Source organism: Moschus berezovskii, chromosome 20, assembly GCF_049115385.1.
Source record: "Moschus berezovskii isolate FMDL1 chromosome 20, NW_MosBer_1.0, whole genome shotgun sequence".
NCBI lineage: Eukaryota > Metazoa > Chordata > Mammalia > Artiodactyla > Moschidae > Moschus > Moschus berezovskii.
The window spans coordinates 37,246,411-37,269,213 of NC_142479.1; the positions used below are offsets into that span (position 1 = coordinate 37,246,411).

Consider the following 22,803-nt stretch of genomic DNA (forward strand, 5'->3'; position numbering starts at 1 on the left):
GCCACCCGCCCCCTTGCGAAGCTGTACCCGCCCCCGCATCCCACACTGCCCCGCGGCAGGAAGGGGAGGCTGCGACTTCCGGACCTTCCCCGTTTCTGCGATCCTGGCTGAGTGGGGCTGCTGGGGACTTAGAGTGTTTGCTGGTGATGGCCGCGGCCGTCGCTATGGAGACAGGTGAGTAGCGCTCCGAGCCTCGCGTTTTGTCAAATAGAAACTGTCCCGGTGCCAGACACCTGCTTCCCGGGATTTTTTGAGAATCCAGGCCCAACTCCCGGCAGAGTGAGTGATCGGAGCGGGAGGGACCAGGGCTTTTCTAGCGTCTGGAAGGGCGAAGGTAATTTGGCCTTTTCAGAGTTTGTTTTGTTGGCCGATCCTTTCTCCCCGTTGGTTATTCAAACACTGGCCCCACCGGCTTCCGGCAAGACTAAAAGAGATTTTGGATCATAAACCACTTCCTCGAGTTGTTTTTTTGCATCTCAGATGAGCTTGCCTAAGTTTAAAATATCGTCAGCGAACTCTTGTATTACTGTGCCGAGGACAGGTCTCACCTAAGCACGCGTTTCTTGATCTTGCATACTCACCAGGGTCTCTTTCATCTTGCATTCTGAACGTCTCTTGATGGATTTAGCATTTACTTTGTTTTTGGTAAGCTTGATCACTTAACAGCTTGTAACTGGATGGCATCACCGACTCGATGGATATGAGTTTGAGTGAACTCTGGGAGTTGGTGATGGACAGGGAGGCCTGGCATGCTGTGATTCATGGGGTCGCAAAGAGTCGGTCACGACTGAGCGACTGAACTGAGCTGAACGCATTTTCAAAATAAGGCAAGGCACATTGCTGCAGCTTATCCTAGTGATCACTGTGAAGTCCCAACATAGTGGCTCACGAGTGATTAATGTTCTGCTCCATGTATGATCTTGTTTTCTTTGATAATTTAACTTTGGAGAAACCTTTTTTTTTTTTTTTAAATCAGGGCTTTGCTTTCCTTAGACTTCTAAGGAAGGTTTTTCTCCTCCCACTCCCAGTTTAGGAAAACCTTTGCATGCTCTTCTTTCTGTAACTCAGCATTAGTCAGGTGTCTGTACTGCTGTTTTCTGTCTACAAATCAGTATTATATACAGTGACATTTATTTTGGATGATTTTGCTATCTTCTCTCATAGATGATGCTGGAAATCGACTGCGGTTTCAGTTGGAGTTGGAATTTGTACAGTGTTTAGCCAACCCAAATTACCTTAACTGTAAGTTGTTGAGCACTTCATTGAATTGAATAGCTAGTTATGATTTCTGATAAAAGAGTCAAAATTCATAGTACTGTTGGCCCTTTGTATCCTTGGATGCAACCTCAGTTAGTGGAATCTGCCCATCTGAGGGTGACGATACTGTCTTGGCACTATGTTGTTTTGTACAAGGGATTGGAGCATCTGGATTCTCGTGTCTGCGGGGTCTCTTAGAACCAACTCCCTGTGGATTCTGAGGGATGACTTTAGTATCTAGTTTTATACATTCTCAATTGAATAGAATGACTGTTGCGCTTATACTGGTATATATAATTGAGCAAACTGGGACTTCTGTTTTGAAGTCAGTGTGTGTTGGTGATGGGAATGTTATGTAAGTAAATTCTTTATGGTTATGTTAGTTACAAATCAGTAGTCCAAGGACTCGTGTGCTCTACAGATGTAATTTTTTTTTTTATGCCTTTCAGTTCTTGCCCAAAGAGGTTACTTCAAAGATAAAGCTTTTGTTAATTATCTTAAGTACTTGCTTTACTGGAAAGAACCAGAATATGCCAAGTATCTAAAGTAAGTTTAATTTTTATAGTCCTAAACGTGTGTGTACTTTATTATACTCCAAAGCACTGATGTTTAATAGACTTATTAGTTTGACGTTGGAAAAAATACCTGTTGAATCTCTGCTCTCCTTTCAGTTGCCTCCATTTTAATATGAGACACTCATCTCTAACTTAACTAGGATTACTGCAGTATCTACTCATTGGTATTCCTCCTTTCTCCCTGCCCTGCCAAACAAAGAAGAACCATTTTCTACACAGAAGCCAACTTGGTCTCTTAAAAATAGAAGTTACATTCCATTAGAACCCTTTGGTCGCTTCCCATTGCATGCAGAAGAAAATCTATTCTCTTAGCCCTGTGTGATCTGTCCCTGTGTTTGTACTTACTTGTAAGCAAGGGTTTCAGTAGGAGGTTACCTTACCCGAGTCTTAATAGCTGCTTTCTTATTTTATATATCTCACATAATAAATACATGAATTTATCATTCAGGTTGTACAATAGATACTCTCGTTTTAAGGCTTACTGAAATGAAAGCATATTATAATCACAAACATTTCTTTTTAATGGTAAAAAATAAGCCTTGTACTCCCACCTCTGCTTTGTCTTAAATAGGTAGTCAAAAAGCAGTGGTGAAACGTCTAGCCTTTTTTCCCCCTAAACAAACCCAAGTTTGAGAGGAGAATGTTTCAGACTTGTACTTTGGCCAAGCCACTTTTCTTGGTCTAATAACAGCTGATTTATGAAGTCCACATCCTCCTGTTGCCTGTGGGACCATTTCCACCCTTACTGGCCCTTTATAAAAGAACCACTTATTCGGAGAAAATATTTTTTTTTTTTACTGGATCGCAACATGTTATATGTATGTATTATAGACCTAGAGACTCAGTGTTGGACACTGAGCCCTAGACACCGTTAGGTTCAGTTTTACCCACAACATTGCTGAGATGGTCATCTGTATACTGGCTGGAGGTTTCCAGTGAACACATACTACTCCATTCAGGGGTAGCCAATTCCATTGTTAGCTAGATTCCAGAAAGTTCCTCCTTGTATTATAACATGACATACCTCTATGTAACTTTAGCTCGTGATCTGAGTTTTGTCCCTGAATTAATCCAGAACCAATCTATGCCTTCTTGAAGAATAACCATTCAGATATTTAAATTTAAGAGAGGCTGCAAATTAATGCCCATTTCATTTCTGCACAAGGTTTTCGTTTACTGCTGCTGCTGCTAAGTCACTTCAGTCGTGTCCGACTCTGTGTGACCCCATAGACGGCAGCCCACCAGGCTCCCCTGTCCCTGGGATTCTCCAGGCGAGAACACTGGAGTGAGTTGCCATTTCCTTCTCCAGTGCATGAAAGTGAAAAGGGAAAGTGAAGTCACTCAGTCGTGTCCGACTCTCAGCGACACCATGGACTGTAGCCTACCAGGCTCCTCCGTCCATGGGATTTTCTACTAGTTGCCAACATTTAAAGATTGGAGAGTTTCATATTTTGATTCAGATTTCTAGCTTCTCTTTAAAATTCTGGAAAATCTGATAACCCTAGGTCTTTGTTCTCCCAGGTCAGTCATTGGATAGAGCAGAGGAGCAGCTACCTCTTCTAGACAATTTCCTCCACTGTTTCACTCATAGCCACGACCTGCAGCTGTAATTTATCTCTTACATTCAAGGATTCACATTGTTGATTTGCTGGGGGCTTTGTGTGAGCTAAAATCCTTCAGTTCTGATTTTCATCAGTGCTGTTAGTTGAGTTCTCCATTTATTTCTCATTTGTTTTTAAAAAAATCTAAATGCAAACTTTGCTTTTGTATCTCCTGTATTTCATCTTGTTGGTTGATGCTATAATTGTAGCCTATTAAAATATTTATAGTCCCTTATTTTGAGCATGGTCTTCTCCAAGTCTTATAAATGATCATTATATGTCTAAGTTCCAGTTATTGAGAAGTAACATTTGTTACTTGAAGACAGTCCTCTTGCTTATCACATTAATTTATTTTCCGGAGGAAGAAACTAAACTTTAAGAAAGGTTAAGTACCCTGTTCAAGGACACCCAGCTGGAGAATGGGCAGAGTCGGTTTCAAACCTAGGTCTTTGTTGATAGAACATCCTCATGAGAAGGAAATAGCTAGAGTAGGTGTGAGTACGGAGAAGGCAATGGCAAGCCACTGCAGTACTCTTGCCTAGAAAATCCCATGGATGGAGGAGCCTGGTAGGCTGCAGTCCGTGGGGTCGCTAGGGGTCGGACACGACTGAGCGACTTCACTTTCACTTTTCACTTTCACACATTGGAGAAGGAAATGGTAACACTCCAGTGTTCTTGCCTGGAGAATCCCAGGGAAGGGGGAGCCTGGTGGGCTTCTGTCTGTGGGGTCACACAGAGTCGGACATGACTGAAGTGACTTAGCAGCAGCAGCAGCAGCAAGTGTGAATAGGGCTTTCAGGCTTAGCTGCTGACAATTACAAGCAACTATGTATCTCTGGAGTATAGGAAGCAAATGTTCAATAAGGAAACATGGTGTTGGGAGCTGCTGTGGTCCTCAGACCAGCAGCATTGAATGCAGAGCTCAGGCTCCACCCCAGACTTTTGATGACCTGGTTCAGCTGGTGGCTGCTAGTTTTCTCTGTATCAAGTTACTTGTTTTTCGTTTTGTATTTAATACCTATCTTGTGAGGGAATGCTTTGAGACTATGTAAATATCGTGTTTCATATTTCAGTCTTTTACCTAACTTTGGCAATCTATGGAAAATACTTGCTTGAAAGCTTTTTCCTGTGGTGATTTTCTAATTCCATAATTCTTTATTCATTTGTTAGTTGAAATTGAGTTGTAAGGACAGAATATTTCCTTGTTCCTGATTTATTTATTCATTTTATAAAGTTACATAGGTATGGACTCCTGGATTCTTTATCTTGTGGGTTATAATTATGTATCTTCTTGAACTAGTGATCCCAGATAAGCCAATGGGAGCCCCTTCAAATTGGCTCCTGTGTACTTTCAACATATCCCTATATTTTTTGAGCATTTTTCTTTCTGCCACTATGTAATATTCCAGGCTGATCTTGTACTTTCCCTGTGTTAGCTGTAGCATCAGCCATGTCTCCAGCCAACCCTGGATACTATTTAAAACCCATGATCTGGGTACTCGGTGTGCTTATTGGTCCTGGAGTGTCATTGATTCTAGGCTCTCTCAACACATAAAGATAGAAATATGTCTGTGTGTATCTGTTTCTATATTTCTGTGTGTGTGTGTGTATAAAGCCATGAGCTCATCCTGATGTTTTCAATTCCAGCTTAATAACAGGATTCATTCTAGCCTTCCCCCTTCCTTATCTGAAACTACTTGAGAGCCAGAAGTTTGGCTTTCTGTTTACAGTGTATTTGCTCAACCTCAGAGTATATGTACATAATTTCAGAATTGTTATATCCCTGTGGAAAACAGGAGTACATTATCTGTGCATAGTTTTTTCTGAAGTTGACTTACTTTTAAAAGCTGTCTTATCATAGTTTATGGAAAACCAATAGGTATTAAACACATAATTATGAAAATAAAGTGTTCTGTTCCTTACCTTGGAACTCACCAGAAGAGAATAGTGTGATTTGCCCCCAGATGTTGACCAGTTATTATGTTACCAGTTGACAGTTATGCTGTTTACCAGTTACTTTGTGGTCTTAGGTACATTATTTAATCTTTCTAAGCTTACATTTTCTCACATTTGAAAATTTTGCTGACTTTTGATGATTAGCTTTTCTGTATAAGCAGGAAAAAAAGTGTATTACCAAAGTATACCAAGTTAATGTTACAGAAATGATAGACTGCAAAAGCATGTTTAAGTGAGTTAACTGGAGCGTGGTATTATGGTGTCAATCATTAACTTATAAACTTAACCCCAGGTACCCTCAGTGTTTACACATGTTAGAACTGCTCCAGTACGAACACTTCCGCAAGGAGCTGGTGAATGCTCAGTGTGCAAAATTTATTGATGAGCAGCAAATTCTGCACTGGCAGCACTATTCCCGGAAGCGGATGCGCCTTCAGCAAGCCCTGGCGGAGCAGCAACAGCAGAATAACACATCAGGAAAATAAAAAGCTGGATCCCGACCAGGCTCCTAAGACATGTATATATTGCTTTTGTACAGTGAAGACAAAAAAAAAAGCTGTTCCTCTGTACCTTTATTATGGTAGCAGCCAGAACCGTTAGTGTGCTTATTTAATTGAATTTTTATTGTTACTAGATTATTTCTGTTAAACCAGAATTGTTTTACTTTGATTTCCTTGTGGATTTGTAAGCTTTTATTAGTATTTAACACAGAAATGTCTGAAGAACAGAAATGTTAGGTGCTGCAGACCTATTTAAGGCAGTGGGGCATGAGGTAAGGGGAGGGCCACCAAGCCAAACCCTGCTCCTCATGTACAGTGGGGCCTGGGACAGGTCTGTCTCCTGGAGCCTTGCTATCCCTCACATCAGCTACCCAACCCGTCCTCTGTAGAGTGATAGTCAGTGACCTCTTGACATCAGACACCAGGAACTGCATTAAGGTTCTTGAATTCTATAGGCTGGAGACATACCTGTGTCACGGGTTGCTTTGCAAGAGAGCTTTAAGGAAGAATCATTGGTATGTCACTGATCTAGTAATGGCAGGGAGAAGACTGGTGGTTAACTACTAATCGGACTCTTGACCTTGGACTAGAACAAAGGTGAGGAGCCTCAGATACTTGTACTCATTTGAGAAAGCTGACATTTCTTTGGCAGATACCACAAACCCAGGCCCTAGGCTTAGCTGCATTCTCATTTTATCCTCATAATGATCCATGTTCATAAAGGAGAAAACTGAGGTTTAGACAGGTTAAATAACTTGCCTAGGGTTACAGTTAGTCATAATCAGTGAGACTGACTCAGACTGGAGTCCTTCCCACCACTAGGTTATATAGTCTCTGATCTCTCGGCCACCCACCTCATCCCAGTGAAGCACATCCAGAGAGCTGTAACAACACTGCCAGCATTAGGCAGAGGCTGGAGTAGATGGCGCTGGACTTTCCTTCAGTGGTTAGGTTAAGTTCTACACTGTAAAGCCAAAGGTGTTTTAGGAATAATGATTCTTTGTAAATTCACGGAATTTAAGGTAAAAGATCCTAACTCCTTTAAGATTTGGAAGCTGTTTGCTGGACTATTAGGGTCTCTGAGGTATTTGTCATCTCCACTGCTACCTTTGTGCTACTACTGTCACTCCTAAAGACTTATTTTATCTGTGGTAGCTTAAAAGTACCCTTGTTTAGTTACTAAGTTGTGTCCAGCTCTTTGTGACCCCATAGACTGTAGCCTGCCAGGCTCCTCTGTCCATGGAATTTTCCAGGCAGAAATACTGGAGTGGGTTGCCATTTCCTCCTCCAGGGGATCTTCCCATCCCAGGGATTGAACCCATAACATCCCCTGCATCACAGGCAGATTCTTTACCGCTAAGCCAATGGTGAAGCCCCCAAATACCCTTATATTAAAGCAAACTTGAGGGATCATGAGCATTTTAATAGCACTCTATTGTTTAGATATATACCAATTTCTTTTACATCATCCTTTATTAATTTACTTATTGTTAACATGAATTCAAAGCAGGCATACAGTTTCTTTTATAGTAGAGCAAATCAGGAAATAGACACAATTTGCCATCAGCAAATCTTAATCTTCAGAAAACAACATCTCCACAAGGTTGGCCTGAAGACACTCAGATTCTACCAGTTTTTGAGGCTGTAAGAGAAGAACAGTCATATCTTAACCCATGGTTACAAAAATGTTATTAGGAAGGGAATGAGTTGTTATGCTTTGAATGACACAAGTCTTGGAACAGAGAAATTATGCCATACAGAAACTATCAACTAGTTGTAACAAGTTTTATGAAATAGTTAAAGATATTTACCTTAAGGTGAATCATTAAAATACTTGGTTCGGTGGACTAAAACAGGAGACAGCAAGCCCAATTTCACCCCTTCCCCTTAACTCTAATTGAGGATCCCAGGGCCATGACTAGAGGAGGTGCCTTTCATTTCCTCCAGGATTATGAATTAAGTTGAAAACAACTATTGATGCCGCTGTTTTAAGGAATTATATGTGAATCAGCTTTCTTCAGCAGTGCTTACAGAATTTTAAAATAAGAGTGGCTTTTAAAAGGCACGAAAAACACCCAATATTTGCATTATTAATATGTTATTGGGATTGGTCATAGGGATGAATGGCCAAGTTGTCTGTTTTGAATGCACTGTGGAGAGCAGTATGATGTTTGGGATGAAACGTCAAGATCTTTTCAAATCTGAATCCAGAACAAGTGAAGAGTTTTGATAAGGTGAGCTGTATCTCCAAAACAGTTAAAGAAGGATACTCACTGTTCCATACTTAAGTAGTGTAGGCACTGCAGTTAATTTCAGGTTTCTCCTGAAGTCATTATTTGGATCTTTCCAACTATTTCAAAAAGAGAAAGTGATCATGAAAAACATTTACTTGGTTTCTTAAAGTCTGCTTGATATTTGATACATTACCACTTTTAGCCTTTAGTAATCATTTTTGTTGTAAACATTTAAAAAACCTTGAGGTCTATGACCTGTTCTCCTGTGCAAAATTTCATTTAAGTGAATATAAGATATAAAATAAATGTAAAGACAATTAAGTTCTGAACTAACATCAGGCCAAATTATTGAATTGCCCTTACCTAATACAAATGGCTGAACATTCAAAATTTTAATTTGTATTTAATATCTTTTACTTGCTTGACTTATCCATGACTGAACCTTAGAACTCAGAAGCTGAATCACAAAGGCCCTTCTCGCCTTTTTGCAAAAGTCTAGTGCGTGTCTGAGAAATAGAGTACCCATTGCCACTTACTAAGGTTTTTCTCCTACTTGGCAGTAGATGAACACACATCCTTCACCAACATGCTTCAGCCCCTCTCGTACGACTGGTTCAGCTTTTTAAAAAGTGGATAAAAATGAAAGTAATTACACACCAACTCTACAATCAGGTGCTGACAAACAGCGTCCCTCTCCCTTCCCCTCAGTCTTGGTAAGTACTTAGACTACCGTGCAGTTAACTGAGGTTAACACAAGTTAGGTGTTTTTCTGATTTGAGAAACCAGAAATCCTCTAAGAGTAAAGTCCGACTCTCAGTCCTGATTTGTCCCCAGGCCACTGCGCCCAGCACAATCAAAGACAAAAATCTTTGCTGAATTACGGAAAGGAGACCATCTCACGTGTCCTGCAGACACTAGTCATACTGGGGAAGTGAAAAGTTTAAAGGACTAGATTCCAAGATTACCTGGATCGAATGATTAGAAGAGCACTTTTGGTGGAGCGGGAAGGTCTTAATATATTGAGGTGAGTCGGAACAGGGTAGGAAAAGACAAGAGGAAAGCTCAAATCGCCCTGCGGGACTCCGGGAGCAAGACTCCCTCCGCTTCCTCTCCCCCACCGTCTATAACCTCGGTCTTCCAGCCACTTCCTCTGGGCAGCTGCCTCCCGAATCCTGGCCTCACCCTGCACGCAGTCGGGGCACCAGCTTTTCCCTTCGGCGTCCTTAGAACCAGAAAAGTAGGCGAAAATGGTCTTGTCACTGTGCTGCTCCACCACCTGCATGAACTCCTCGTAGCCAGACACGCTCACCTCTTCGTAGCTGGCCATCGGGAAAGCGTGCCTCGGAACGCTAGAGCTGTCTCGGGTTCCGCCACTGCGGGGCGGGGCTCCGTTCGGGGTGGGGCGAAGCAGCTTCTGAATGGGCGGGGGTAGGCCGGGGCCTGGGGAGCCGGCCCGGCTCTGCGGTGCTATGGAAGCCTCTGAGGGCCAAAACTCCTCCGTACAGTCTGTCTGCTCTGGCTTGTCAGGTTTTTCTGCGCCGGTGGCATCCCGAAACCCCGGCTTCCGCCCCAGTCTGGTCCCGGTTCCAGCCCCATATGCAATGAGTGCAAAAGCTGCCGCGGCGCAGTCCCTGAGCCCCTTGGTGACTCCGGAGCCTTAACGGCTCCCAAGTTGCCCTGCGCCTGTTGCCATGGCGACTGGGCCAGCAGCCAGAAGCGGGGCCTAGTCTCGACCCACCCCCTGCCGGCTTCCTGGTAGCCGCGCCGCTCCCCAGGCCAGGTGGGCTCCAGCTAGAGCTGGGGGGATTCTGGGAAGCTGCGTTAGGAGTCAGGGATCTGAGGGAGAGGAGACTTTGACCCGGGGCGGATCCTGCCGCTTGTCGGCACTAGTTACGTTTTCTTCAGCCGGGGCTTTAGTTGGGGGCGGGCGTCAGGGATTGGGCGGGAGTAGGGGGCTGGGAAGGAAGAAGGCTTCGAGGGCTGGAGCTGAGTGTGTGAGAGCGTGTGTGAGAGCGTGTGTGGGGCCGCCCTCGGTGCTGGTGCTGAGACAGAAAGTGCCCCGGGGCTGCGTTGGGAAGGCGGGAGTCATCCTGGAGCGATGACTGGGGCGGCTGGTCAAGGACCCTTGCCCGGGCCGAGCGTGCGCGAGCTCGCGGCGGAGAGACCGGGCCTATGCGTGGGACCCAGCCGGTCCGGACGCGGAGCCCGGCGGCCGTGGGGGAAGAGATGGGGTGCAGGGATGTTCCGAGGCCGTGGAGCTAGGCGCCGGGCGAGGTCCTCCGTGCGGGAGACGCGCTGCGTGAGTGCGGACAGGCTGCCGAACCGTCGGCGGCCATGGGGGAGAAGACAAGCAGCGGAAAGAGCCCAGGCCTCGGGGGAGAACGAGGCTGCGGGAACACCTGACGCTGCAGTCTCGATGGAGGCTGCACGAGACCGTGGGACCGTGTGGGTAAACGGGTCTGTGAGGGAACCGCAGGTGGTGGGGCCTGTCGGCTCTGTGTGGGTGACTGGCACTAGGGAGGAGCAGACGGTTTACTGGGGCTGTGAGAGAAAAGGTCGTCCGGGATTCGTGGGGCATGAGAGCGTTCTGGAACTGTGGTTGAAGGTGCGGGCTATGAGGGCAGCTTCAGGAGGTGGGCAACGAAGCAGAGTCGAGCTTCATCCTGTGCCCGCAGGAGAGGGGCCGGTTGAAAGGGGGGTTCCTGGCCGGGCCTCGTGGGTAGAGACCAGCCGTGAAGGGCTCACCGGACCTTGGGTGAAAGGACAGGCGGGGGCAGACCCCCGGGGCCGGGGACTATCCATACCTCCGGGCCCAGGGGCAGGCTGTGAGAGGGCCATGGGCTGCTGTGGGCAGGGCCAGGCTGTGAGGATGCCACCTGTGACTGTGCCTGGGACTCTGGAGGCAAGTTCCGGGATTGCCCCATACCTGCCTGGGAGGCGACAAGCTGTGGGGGTGCCTGGGCCCTTGGAGGGGATTGGCTGTGGGGTTGCCCCCAGTTCTTCAGTAAAAGGACTGACTCTGGGGGTGCCTGGGGCCACGGGGTGGCCTGAGGCTGTGGAAGTACCCAGAGCTGTGGCGGGAGAGCACTGCTGTGGAGGGGCTCCGGATCCTTGGGGGAGACAGCGGGCAGCACAGGTGCCTGGGGCTCTGGCACAGGAGGTGATCTGTGGGCACATCCCAGGCTTGTGGGAGAGAGGGCAGACCGCAGCTGTGCACAGAGCGGCCCAAGGGGACACCCCCTCTGTGGGTGCCCCAGCCATGTGGCGGAGGAGACGAGCTGTTGGGGAGACAGGCCCCGGGACTCTTCCTGGCCTGTGGGGCACCAGACAGCCTGTAGAGGTGCCTTGTGCGACTGAAGAGGGAGTGAGATGTGGGGGTGACCCGTGCTTCAGGGAAAGGGGACAGGCCAGGTGGGCAGAGACAGGCTCTGGGGGCAACTCAGGGTCCTGGGAAGCTGCCCAGACTGCAGGCTGGGCAGTGTGTGGTCCCGAGGAGCAGGAGGCAGGCCCTGGCAGTGTTCCAGGCCACTGGGGTATAGGACAGGCTATAGGGGTACCTTGGGCTCCCGGGACAGAGACAGGCTGTGGGTGTGTCCTGGGTCTGTGGGAAACACAGCAGCCATTGGGGGTGTCCCAGGCGGTGGGATTATCGGGGACCAGAGGAGTGCAGACCAGCTGCTGCTGCGTCCCGGGCCCGTGGTCTAGACAGCAGGCTCTGGGGGTGCCTCTGACTGAGGCAGTGCCGGCCGTGGTCAGAGAGGAGACCTACAGTGGGAATGTCTTGGGTCTCCTGGAAAGGAGGCAGGCTCTGGGGGAGCAGGAGGCTGTTGTGCCCGCTGCTGTAGGAGGTCCTGGGTCTGTGTGTCAAGAGACTGGCTGTGGGGATGCTTCCTGTTTCTGCCTGAGAAGACAGGCTGTAGGGCTGTCAGAGCTCGGGAGGGTGCCAGAGACAGCTGGGGTGTCCAGCTGCAGGTGTGCCCTAGCTCCACGTGCGCTAAGTTCTGGGAGTGAAGCTGCCAGGGTGCCTGCTGCTGTGTGGGTGTCTGACTCTGTGGGTCAGGAAGGCAGCTCCAGGGAGGACTGGAACCTGTGGGCAGGGGTTCATCCTGCCGGGAGACCCATGGCTTCAGGGGTACCCATGGCTCCCCAGGAGCTGTGGTTGGCGGGGGAGGATGCTGGCTCGTGGGGAAGGAGACAGAGTGCCAGGGTGTCCATGGCTGCTGAGCTGCCCCGGGCTCCTGGGGTGTGTGGTACCCTGGGGGTGGAGACTGGCCCCGGAGATTTCTTGCACTTGCCAGGGAGGAGACAGACGGTAGGAGTTTCTCTGACTGCAGGGGTGTCTGTAGACGCTGGAGTGCCCATGGCTCTCAGGGCGCCTCGGCCTGTGCAGGAGGTGGCTGGTTCTGGAGGTGTCTCAGGCTTGTGTGGGGAGAGAGAGACAGTGTGGGGGCCCATGGAAGCCGTGGATCCCACCAGAATGGGGATGCCCACCACTGCCAGAGTGCCTGAGCCCATGAGTGAAGAGATGGGGCCTGGGGGCATCTCAGGCTTGGCGGGAGGGAGACAGTCTGGGGGAGCATGTGTGGCCATGGGGCTGCCCGGGCTTGTGGGGGAGGAGATGCTCTCTGGGCGTTTCTCAAGCTTATCAGGAAGCAGACAGACTGCTGAGGTGCCGGTGGCAGCTGCCAGCATTTCCCTGACGGTGGGGGTGCCCACAGCTGCTGGGGCCCCTGGGCCACTGGTGGGTGATGTTATCTCTGGGAATGACTCAGGTGTATGGGGAAGGAGACCTGTGACTGAGGTGCCCAGGGCTGCAGGACTTGTGGGCGGGGAGCCTGGCTCTGAAGGTGTTGCAGACCCATGGAGGAGAGCTGATGGAGCAGTCCCTGAGACTGCGAGGGTGCCTCTGTCTTTGGGGGTGCTTGCAGCTGTAGGAGTTCCCATGGCAGGACCCAGGCCTGCGGTGGTGTGGGTGACTGGGCCTGCAGGAGAAGAACCCAGGGCAGCTGTCTCTGACCTCACAGGGGTGAGGAGACAGTTCACAGAGGGCCCCAGGGCTCCCCCCACAGGGGAGATTGGAGGTAGAAATGTCCTGGGGCTGGCCGGGAGGAGCCAGCCGGTGGGGGTGTCTTACACCTGTGGGCACGGGACCAGGTTATGGAGGTGCCTGAGGTCAGCAGGGGAAGAACTGGACTATGAGAACATGCCAGGAGTGTCCAGAACAGGTGCGGCTGTGGGGGAGAATGAAGCTGAGGAGGTGCCTCCAGTGTCACAGGAGGAGACAGGCATCGGCCTCGTCAGAGATCACGCACGTCAGGGTGGGAGGAGACAGGGTGGAGGAGAGTCTCTTGTCAGGGCGGGGGAAAACAATTTGGGAGACAGTTTTGAGGGGGAGGACAGATTGAGGGGGGCGTTCCACTAGTAGGGATGGCATTGGGGGATCCTGGGGCTCTTGGAGAGGGAACAGGTTGGGGAGAGATTTGTCTTTTGGGATGGAGGAGAGAGGCTTTGAGGAGACACCTCACTGCATACGGGATGGCAAATCGGAAGGTTTCCTGGTGCAGTGGGAAAGGGACAGGTTGCAAGGAGAGGGATGTCCTCTCCTTTGTATGATAACTTTGTATGGGGGAATGGTTTGGGGTCGGTGTCCCTGGACTTTGTGTGTGTATGTGTTTGTGTGTGTGTGTAGCTTCACTTGAGGTATTCTGGAACTGTGGGATCACCTAGTTTTTTCCTGTTGGAGAATGGACCCATAGACCTTCGGCATCCAGCCAGGGAGTGCTGACCTCATAAAAGTCCCAGCTGCCGCGAGCTCGACTCTGCATGCTCCGTCCTCTTGCGGCTCCAGCCCCCGAACTGTGTTGACATCAGGCCAGTTGGGATGGCCTCACTCGTGTTCCTCCTCCCTTCTTCGCTTTTGATCATATCTCTACAGCCTTAGAAACAAGGAATCTTTATATTCTTACCCGTGTATCAGTCTTTAAGCAAATCCAGTCTACAATCCTTGGCTTTATTCAAAAGTTTGGGAAATCCTGAGTTTCCCAGTTGAGTTCCTATTGAATTCTTTAAGAGGACAAGCTTTCCCCATACCTTTAATGCTGGTCAACTTATGGAAAATTGCTTAATTCGACAAATGTTGAGTTGAATTGTCTACCATGCTCAAAACACTGTGTTGGGGGAAATCTCAGAGAAGCACACGACAAGGCCCTTCCCCTCAAGGAACCTTGTGTAGCTGGGAAGCTGAGACAGATACCTGTGAAACAGGTAAATAACAACACAAGCAAGTGGGTGAGTACAGGGGGCGTGGTGTCTATAAGGAGGCGTTCAGAAGAGGGAGAGGCCCTCCTATGTGGTTTACAAAACACTTTGCTGTCTTTAGACAGCTGCAGGGTTGGGGGGAGTTAGGGTGAGCCTGAAGAGGTACAGAGGTCATTGCGCTAGTTCCTGGCCGTTTCTGGCATCTGTCTAGGTATTCTGATGCCGCCGGTTTATTTAGAGTCACTCAGAGTTAGATCCTTTTGAGCTACTTAGAAGAGTGAATTGTACTGCTTTTTTGATTGGTAGTTAGAATTTATTAATGTAGGCTGTGTATCCATAAAACATCTTGCTGGAAAGTACTTGTTTACCATAGAAGAGCTCTGTTTTTTATTGGTGAGCCTTGAGATGTGAAATATGGAATGAAAAGGACTCAAGAAGTAGTCTTTAGGCTAGTTGTTGTTTAGTTGCTCAGTCATGTCTGGGGCTCTTTGCAACCCTATGGATTGTAGCCTGCCAGGTCCCTCTGTTCGTGGGATTTCCCAGGCAAGAATACCAGAGTAGGTTGCCATTTCCTTCTCCATTGGATCTTCTGGACTCAGGAATTGAAAGTACAGTTCCTGCATCTTCTGCATTGGCAGGCAGATTCTTTACCACTGAGCCACGAGGAAAGCCCATGTCATTAGGCTAGTGTGTCCCCTATTCTTGTGGAAGGTAGACTTCCAACAGTGTAGTTGCTTTAATATATGAAAGAAACCGTCATATACCTGTCTAAGCATTTGCTCTGTAGTGTGAGGTTGCTGTGGACTACTACAATATTCTTACGTGAGCATAGCATTGTGTTTTACTTATTCTATCACTTTGCTTGAAAAGGTTGGTCTAAAAGTACTTTCTTTTATGTCAGGCAATGATTTTAGGGGAAAACTGTTGGCCGATAACTGAGCTTTCACTGTCCGTCTACACTGTCTGACACCATGGGACCAGGCAGACCAGCCTCAACCTGTGTTCATCTAGCATCTGCTGTCCAACTCGATGGGAGGAGTGACCCCAGGAATATTCAGTCCCAGGTAGTTTTGTTTTTTTCTTTTCCAATTTTTGTTACGAAACGTTTCAGACAAAGAGAAAAGGACAATGAACACGTTTTAAATCACCTTTTAGATTTAAGCATTATCACACCTAAGAAAATGGAAAAAAATAATTCCTTCATTATTCTCTAATAACGTCTGCTTTCAGCTTCACCCACTTGTCCTCTAAATGTCTTTTTGTATTAATGAAAATCCTCACACATACAGCAAGCTGCATTTTACAGTGAATATATCTGTCCTTCAGTCCATGTTTCTAGAATCCATTCATCAATCTATCTTACTTTTGGATCCATATCAAAATAAATTGCAGATGTGAGTACCCTAAGTACTTGTGGGTGCATATCATACACTAGAATTCTTTCTTTGTATACTGTTTTCTTTACTTTTGATGTATATTTTGCATCTTCAACAACTACATTGAAATGTATACATCTTATTATATTTGCTAAGTTTTGACCAGTGTGTACACATACGTATAAGTCATATCTCAGATACTGGTCATTTCCATTACCCCAGAATGTTTCCTTGTGCCCCTTCCTAGTCAGTCCTGCTGCCCACCCTTAACAGGCAACCACTATTCTGATTTGTTTTCACCACAGATTAGTTTCTGTGTTCTAGAACTTCATGTACCCAGAATCATACACTATGTACTCTTTGGTGCGAGGCTTCTCTCACTGGGTATAATGTTTCTGAGATTGATCTGCCTTGTTGCATGTATCAGTAGTTACTTTTTTAATACTGAGTCCTGTTCCATGCCACTGTTTATTCATTCCCTAATTGATGGACACCTGGGCTGTGTCTAGTTTAAGCCATTGTGAGTGAAGCTGCTACATTCTTACACAAATCTTTTTGCAAACATATTTTCATTTCTCTTGGGTAAATACCTGGGAGTAAAATTACTGGCTCATAGAGTAGGTGTATGTTTAGTTTTTTAATGAACCAACAGACTTCCCCAAAGCAGTATGTATCATTTTATGTTCCTACCAGTAATGAATGAGAGCTCCAGCTGCTCCACATCTTTGCCAGCATTTGGTGGTGTTTTTTAATTGTAACTATTTTGGTGGGTGTGTAGTAATATGTCAGATAAAATTTTGACTTAATTTCAGACTGACAGAAAAGTTGCAAGAATGGTACACAGTGTTCCTGGATATTCTTCTCCCAGATTTCCTGGATATTAACTTTTTATTACATGTCCCCTTTTCCTTTCTCCCCTCCCTCCTTCCTTTTTCTTTTCTCTCTGTCTCGCTTCGCACACATACACATGCACACACACAAACACATGCAGTTGTTTTCTGAACTGATTAAGTTAAGGACATGATACCCTTTTGCCCCTAAGTACTTGTGCTTGTATAATCATGTTATAGTGATCAAAATCAGGAAATTAGCATAAAATGATGCTATCGTGTCATCTGCAGACTTCACTGAGATTTTGTTAGTTTTTTCAATAATGTCCTTAATAGTGAAAGAAAATCCAAAATCATGAGTTTTGTTGCGTTTCTTCAGTTTCCTTTAATCTGAATGATTTTTGAGTCTGTATTTCATGACATTGACATTTTTGAAAAATGCAGACCTGTTATTTGAGGATTTCCTCTCAATTTGGGTTTGTCTGAAATTTTCTCATAGTTGCATTCAGGTTGTGCACCCGCAGTGGGACAGCCACTGAAGTGATGCCGAGTTCTTTTCAGTGCATCACATCAGGAGGTATATAGATCGATTTATTCCCATTACTGACCATGTTCACTTTCATTGTTTAGTTAAGGTGGTGTCTGCCAAGTTTTCCATCATAAAGTTATTCTTTTACCTTTTGTAATTGGAAGTTTCTGTTTTTGAGACCATGTTAATATCCTTTTACTTCCGAGACTTCATTTGCTTTTAGCATTCATTGATGACTTTTGCCTGAATCAGTTTTTTATAATGACAGTTGACAAGTGGTGATTTATTTATATCAGAGGATACTTTTAGCATTTTACTTAATTCAATATGATACTCAAACGGTCTCTGACTTGGTCAGTGAAGTGAGAGTCACTTCACTGATTGCAGTGTCCTTTTCACGTTGCCATCAATCTTTGACCACTTTTTGGTATAAAAAGATATGCCAGGCTCAGCGTATTTTGCCCCTTCCCAGCCGTTCTTGAAAGGAGCCTTCATCCCTTTGGTGGTGAATGGATTTTAGAGGTCAGTGTCTAGGTTCTGGATATGCTCATTGGTCTTGGATGTCAGTGTTTTGTCCTATGCTGTCCCCGAGGACAGAGATGGGAAATAGCTGTGTACACTCATGTGCCTGAACACAAGTCATACGCAGCTCTGCACTCACATCTGCATCCCCTCCTCCTTCCTTCCCCTCTTTCTCTCTTACTCCCTTCTTTCCCTCCTTTCTCTGTGTCTGTCTGCCTATCTGTCTATATTAAAACCCTCTGAGTGCACATAGGTATCTCCAGTCCAGTCCAACACTTCCCATCTCAACACTCCCATATTCAAGAGTGTGAAACCAGTTTCCAGTTACCCACAGTGTGTGTACTTGTTTGCTTAATCCTAGAATGTACAAAACTGTTTGAAAATTGCGACCCATGGCTCTGCAAAGAAAAAGAACACTACAGATTAGAGTTCAGTATTTGTTTAGAGAACTTGTTGTCTTTAGCATGAGGGCAGATAGTCCAAATGCTGTGTTCAAAAGTTGATTGGGTTGATTTTTTTTTTTTTTAAACCCTCACTTTTTAGTGTGGTTGTGTTAGTCTTTTGAACTTCAATTTGCTTCATTGGTTTCTGTTAGTATTCATTTCTAGTGTTTTCCTTCATCCTTCTGAATTTTGTTTATTATCTCTTTCCCTTTCTCCCCTCTTCTCTTCCTTCCTTTCTCTCCGGTGTGTGTGAAACATTAACATGATTCCAGACAAATCTGTGCAGAAAAGAACATTCAGTGAAATATTACCACCCCCGCCCCCCCAGCCATTCCCTCTGTCCTTTCCACCCAATTCCTCCCCATCCCCTGTAGATACTTTATCTTATTATTATTTGATTTTTCTTTCCTGTGTTTCTTTTTGCACAAATGATCAGCTGCATGTAACTATTTCTCCCCTCTTTTGAAGGGTGGAATAGCCTGCCAATGCAGGAGGCACAGGAGGCGTGAGTTCAATTCCTGGGTCAGGAAGATGCCCTGGAGAAGGAAATTGTAACCCATTCCAGTGTTCTTACCTGGAAAATCCCATGGACAGAGGAGCCTGGTGGGCTGTGGTCCATGGGGTTGCAAAAAGCTGGACATGACTGAGCACGCATGCATGCACGTATTATAGATATTCTTTTTTGCACGTGTTCTTTGCACTGACCAGTATACCTGAGAAATCCCTACACATGGGTTCTTGCACGTCTTCCTCATTCTTCTTTACATCTTCATGGTACTCCTCTGCGTGGGTGTACCATAGACTGAGGCATGGTTTCACATGGGCATTTAGATCAGTTTCATTTGCTTTGTAGTTGCAAACAACACATGTATACCTTGTGTACATGTATTGTTGGGGGTATATCTTCAGAATATATTTCTGGAAGTGAGACTGCTAGGTCAGAAGGCAAATGCATGTGTGGTTTTGTTCACTGTTGCCAGAGTCCCGTCCCTGGGACCTGTACTCCCACCAGTACCCTGTGAGCAGACCTGTCTTCCCACAGCCTTGCCAGCAGCTTGTGTTGTTGTGTCTCTTAATTTTGCTGCTCTACTGCTGTCTCGGTGTATTTTCAATTAGTGTTTTTATGAGCCTGACCAACATTTCATGCATTTAAGAGTCATATTTCTATCTTTTTTTGTTGTTGTTAATTGTCCATGTGTTTTTACCATTTTCTACTGAATTTTGATCTTTTTTTCACCTCAACTTTTAAGATTTCTTTATATATGGGAGCCCTTTGTATTTGCAGATATTTTTCCAGTTCTTTCCAGATGGTGTTCTTTTTTAACCATAAAAAACAAGTTGTTTTTAAAATTTTCACTTGAAGTAATAAAATGTATCACTCTTTTATTGCATGTGGCTTTTCAGTTATGGTTGGAAAGCCTTTCTCTGCTGCTGCTGCTGCTGAGTCACTTCAGTCGTGTCCGACTCTGTGTGACCCCATAGACGGAAGCCCACCAGGCTCCCCCGTCCCTGGGATTCTCCAGGCAAGAACACTGGAGTGGGTTGCCATTTCCTTCTCCAATGTGTGAAAGTGAAAGTGAAGTCGCTCAGTCGTGTCCGACCCTTAGCGACCCCACGGACTGCAGCCTACCAGGCTTCTCCATCCATGGGATTTTCTAGGCAAGAGTACTGGAGTGGCTTGCCATTGCCTTCTCCAAAGCCTTTCTCTATACCCAGGTTAAATAGGAATTCACTCTTTATTTATTTACTTTAGTACGTATATCAAATCCCCTAGGTATTTTAGGCCTTTTTTACTCTGGGGGGAAGATTTCTCTCATAAGGCCACAAGTTCAAGTCCTGTTCCTCATTCTGTGCACTTTCCAGATGATAACTTTTTTTTTCCCTCTCTCTCATAATCTCTACTTCGTTTCCCTAAAATTCTTTCCTTCAGTTTTCTCGCACTGGGTTTATTTTAAACTGACTCTTCATGTACATGATTATATAAACACATTATCGTGTGCACTGAGACAGTTGGGGAGGCTCTCTCCACGGACATGACATATTCCTACAGGCCTTGCCAAGCTTGCTGGCAGAATCTTCCAAGGCTGATGACCTGCCACAGACATGGACAAGTCCAAAGCCACAGAACGATTTGCTCCCTTTGACATAGTAATCCCAGAACAGATAATTTATCCTCGGGAAATAATTTGCAAAGAGAAAAACAACTAAATGCATGGGAATATTAATTGAACTAATAATTCTATTATTGGAAAACCTGGAACAATCTCAATCTTTAATAATAAGATTATAGTTAGGATAAGCATGAAAAGGCCATTCATCAGATTTTGAAAAATGCAACTATGAAAAATAATAAAACTTGTGGGAAGATGGAAGCATGCCTATGTTTATGAAGTGAAAAACAAAACCTGTGTCTATGATGATGATGATGATGTTTAGTCGCTAAGCTGTGTCTGACTCTTTTGCGACCCCATGGACTATAGCCTGCCAGGCTCCTCTGCATGGATTTCCCAGGCAAGAATAGTGGAGTAGGTTGCCTTTTCCTTCTCCAGGGGTCTTCCTGACACAAGGACTGAACCTGCATCGCAGGTGGATTCTTTACCCCTGAGCCACCAGGGAAGCCCCATCTATCATGATAATAACCTACAAAAACTTAAACCTGCATGAAGAGGTGTAAATGGACTATTTAGAGCAAGATGCACTTAGGTGCAGGATAAAAGATGTGTTCCAACTGCCAGATAAAAAGTCCCAGGAAGACTGAGAAGTATTTCACTGGCTTAGATTCTGGGTGGTATGAATCTGGGCAATTTTCAGGGACACTTGTGATGAACTGTGTTGGTCACTAACTGGAACCTGACATTTTGACACAGGGCAGAAGTCTACCACTGGGGAGTTGAGGAACTTACTGGTTTTGCCTGAAGCTTTCTGGGTTGACTTTGTGAGGAGGATCATAGTATTCTACTAGTAACCAGAAGGATAATACAGGGGACTCAATGATTTCTAAGAGCTTCCCAGGTGGTACCAGTGGTAAAGAACCCGCCTGCCAATGCAGGAGACAGAAGAGACACGGGTTTGACCCCCGGGTTGGGATCTCCCTGTGTTTCTTTTTGCACAGATGATCAAGTGCATTTGTACTTTCTCATGAACTTTCTCCTCTTTTGAAGGGTGGTATAGGTGCAGGAAGTGCAGGTTTGATCCCTGGGTCGGGAAGATGTGCTGGAGTAGGAAATGGCAACCTACTCCAATATTCTTGCCTGGAGAATCCTATGGACAGAGGAGCCTGGTGGGCTACAGTCCATGGGGTCGCACAGAGTCAGACACGACTAAAGTGACTTAGCAGCAGCAGCAGCAGATGATTGTAGGATAGAACCAGGCGTATGTGATCATTTCAAGGGTGTGAGAGTGGCCAGTTCTTTCAGTGCAACAGGAAAATAAATACCTCGTAAGCACTAATAATAGTGTGGGTGAAATGTTAGAAACTTGATTGTAGACATATGTCAGCTATGCAATATAGTATTTTCCTAATGGGTGCTTGCTTTTATTTATTTATTTTTTAAAGAACCAGCTGCAGTTTAATAGGAATGTTCCTACACATTCAAGCAACTTGGCAACCCAATACTCTTGCCCACATGGAATTAAAATTGAGAAACTGAAGCACTCATACAGCGAGTCTTACCACTGTAGAGATTCGGGTTTTAGAGATGGTCCTGGACTGAGCAGCCCTGTTTCATTTTCTGTTGTATCAGAAGAGAAACTTAGCTATGCGGTTCATCTGGCCAAAAGAGATGTAAAACGCAGACAGTTTGAAGAACACAGAAAAGAGCATCACCTCAGAAGTCAACCCCATGTCTTTCGGAACTGTGGACACTCTCAGCATAAAACGTCTGACCTTGGGGTGGAAAGAGAGGAATCAAGGAGTCGGGAAGCCTGTCATGGCAGCCACCAGCCGTCCAAAGTAGAGATTTCCAGCTCAGGCGCCAGGGTATACCTGTACACATGTCATCCAGGACAGTCGGGTCTGCCTGTGCCAAATTCTCCACCCACACGTGATCCAGGCCTTCAGCCACATTCCAGGATAGATGACCACAAAAGCCTATGTGAACACAAATGCCTCCTGGAAGTTCAGCGACTCCAGAAAGAATTGAGCAGTTGTATCCGTAAAATTGAAGAAGTAGCTAAAAGAGGTGAGACAGACTGGACTCTTGACTTTGGAAAAATTGCTCCAAGAGGGTAGAGGCCGAGTACATTCTTCAGGACCCCTGTCCTTCATCACTTCCCTTTCTGTCCTTCTGTCACTAGAATGAGCATTCATGACAAGACAGGTGAATTTTGAGTTTGACTAGTCTGTTTTTCTGAAGAGTTTGCCCTAGCATCTCTTTCCAGCAGAGGCACCTGGAACAGCCCCTTTTCCTTAGGCTGTGCTAGGTAAGTTGAATGACTGAGGTGCCCACCTAGTAATCACAGTACCTGCTGTCTTCTAGCACCTGAGTACAAATTATCCTATAATGTTTTGCTTCTGTATCCAGAAGTCCTTCTGGAAAAGTTATTTTTAATTTGTTCAGAAAAGAACATTATATAAAACATGTATATTCTGGATAAAAACAGTTCTAAGTAGGTCAATGTTTAGATGAGAACACTGCAGTGATAGGGAGCTACAGATATGTAGCTCATATGTATGAGACATCTGACTGTGGGGTAGAAAGGAAGGTATGTATCCTCTCATAC

The 22,803-nt window shown here is 45.8% G+C and overlaps 4 protein-coding genes across 11 annotated transcripts in view; 3 read left to right on the top strand and 1 right to left on the bottom strand.

Annotated features, from left to right (window-relative positions):
* Window positions 1-51: 51 nt before the first annotated feature.
* MED31 (mediator complex subunit 31) lies at window positions 52-6,058 on the top strand. The gene is made up of 4 exons (XM_055404175.2): window positions 52-174; window positions 1,165-1,242; window positions 1,707-1,803; window positions 5,682-6,058. Exons 1-4 carry the CDS (start codon window positions 147-149, stop codon window positions 5,872-5,874), a joined length of 396 nt encoding a protein of 131 aa, XP_055260150.1. The 5' UTR covers window positions 52-146; the 3' UTR covers window positions 5,875-6,058.
* KIAA0753 (KIAA0753 ortholog) overlaps window positions 1,166-22,803 on the top strand; it is a 65,631-nt gene continuing 43,993 nt past the window's right edge. For 3 of the 8 annotated variants that reach the window (XR_008682978.2, XR_008682979.2, XM_055404173.2), the window contains exons 1-3: window positions 13,601-14,387; window positions 15,283-15,445; window positions 21,638-22,262. Coding sequence is in view for 6 of the 8 variants with exons in the window: in XM_055404173.2 (XP_055260148.2) it covers window positions 15,353-15,445; window positions 21,638-22,262 (718 nt within the window). In the remaining 2 variants the exon portion in view is untranslated. Of the gene's footprint in view, window positions 1,243-7,524; window positions 9,148-9,486; window positions 9,904-13,600; window positions 14,388-15,282; window positions 15,446-21,637; window positions 22,263-22,803 lie in introns of those variants that run through there. The other 5 variants (XM_055404168.2, XM_055404172.2, XM_088828812.1 and 2 more) reach the window with 4 other exon arrangements.
* On the bottom strand, window positions 7,344-9,450 carry TXNDC17 (thioredoxin domain containing 17). The gene is made up of 4 exons (XM_055404176.2): window positions 9,306-9,450; window positions 8,660-8,741; window positions 8,164-8,239; window positions 7,344-7,531 (listed from the first exon to the last, which is right to left on the bottom strand). The coding sequence occupies exons 1-4, from the start codon at window positions 9,448-9,450 to the stop codon at window positions 7,463-7,465; spliced, it is 372 nt and encodes a 123-aa protein (XP_055260151.1). The 3' UTR covers window positions 7,344-7,462.
* On the top strand, window positions 9,921-13,563 carry LOC129541921 (uncharacterized). The gene has a single exon (XM_055404167.2). The coding sequence runs from the start codon at window positions 10,222-10,224 to the stop codon at window positions 13,543-13,545; it is 3,324 nt and encodes a 1,107-aa protein (XP_055260142.2). The 5' UTR covers window positions 9,921-10,221; the 3' UTR covers window positions 13,546-13,563.

Bases quoted from the DNA above. Each gene is read 5' to 3' on its own strand.
- TXNDC17 (XM_055404176.2), bottom strand. From the start codon at position 9,450: ATGGCCAGCTACGAAGAGGTGAGCGTGTCTGGCTACGAGGAGTTCATG. The intron at 8,742-9,305 runs GTGAGGCCAGGA...CTTTTTAAAAAG, and splicing joins GTGCCCCGACTGCGTGCAGG to CTGAACCAGTCGTACGAGAG. The intron at 7,532-8,163 runs GTGAGTATCCTT...CTTCTCTTACAG, and splicing joins CACTACTTAAGTATGGAACA to CCTCAAAAACTGGTAGAATC.
- LOC129541921 (XM_055404167.2), top strand. From the start codon at position 10,222: ATGACTGGGGCGGCTGGTCAAGGACCCTTGCCCGGGCCGAGCGTGCGC.
- MED31 (XM_055404175.2), top strand. From the start codon at position 147: ATGGCCGCGGCCGTCGCTATGGAGACAG. The intron at 175-1,164 runs GTGAGTAGCGCT...CTTCTCTCATAG, and splicing joins GGCCGTCGCTATGGAGACAG to ATGATGCTGGAAATCGACTG. The intron at 1,804-5,681 runs GTAAGTTTAATT...ACTTAACCCCAG, and splicing joins GAATATGCCAAGTATCTAAA to GTACCCTCAGTGTTTACACA.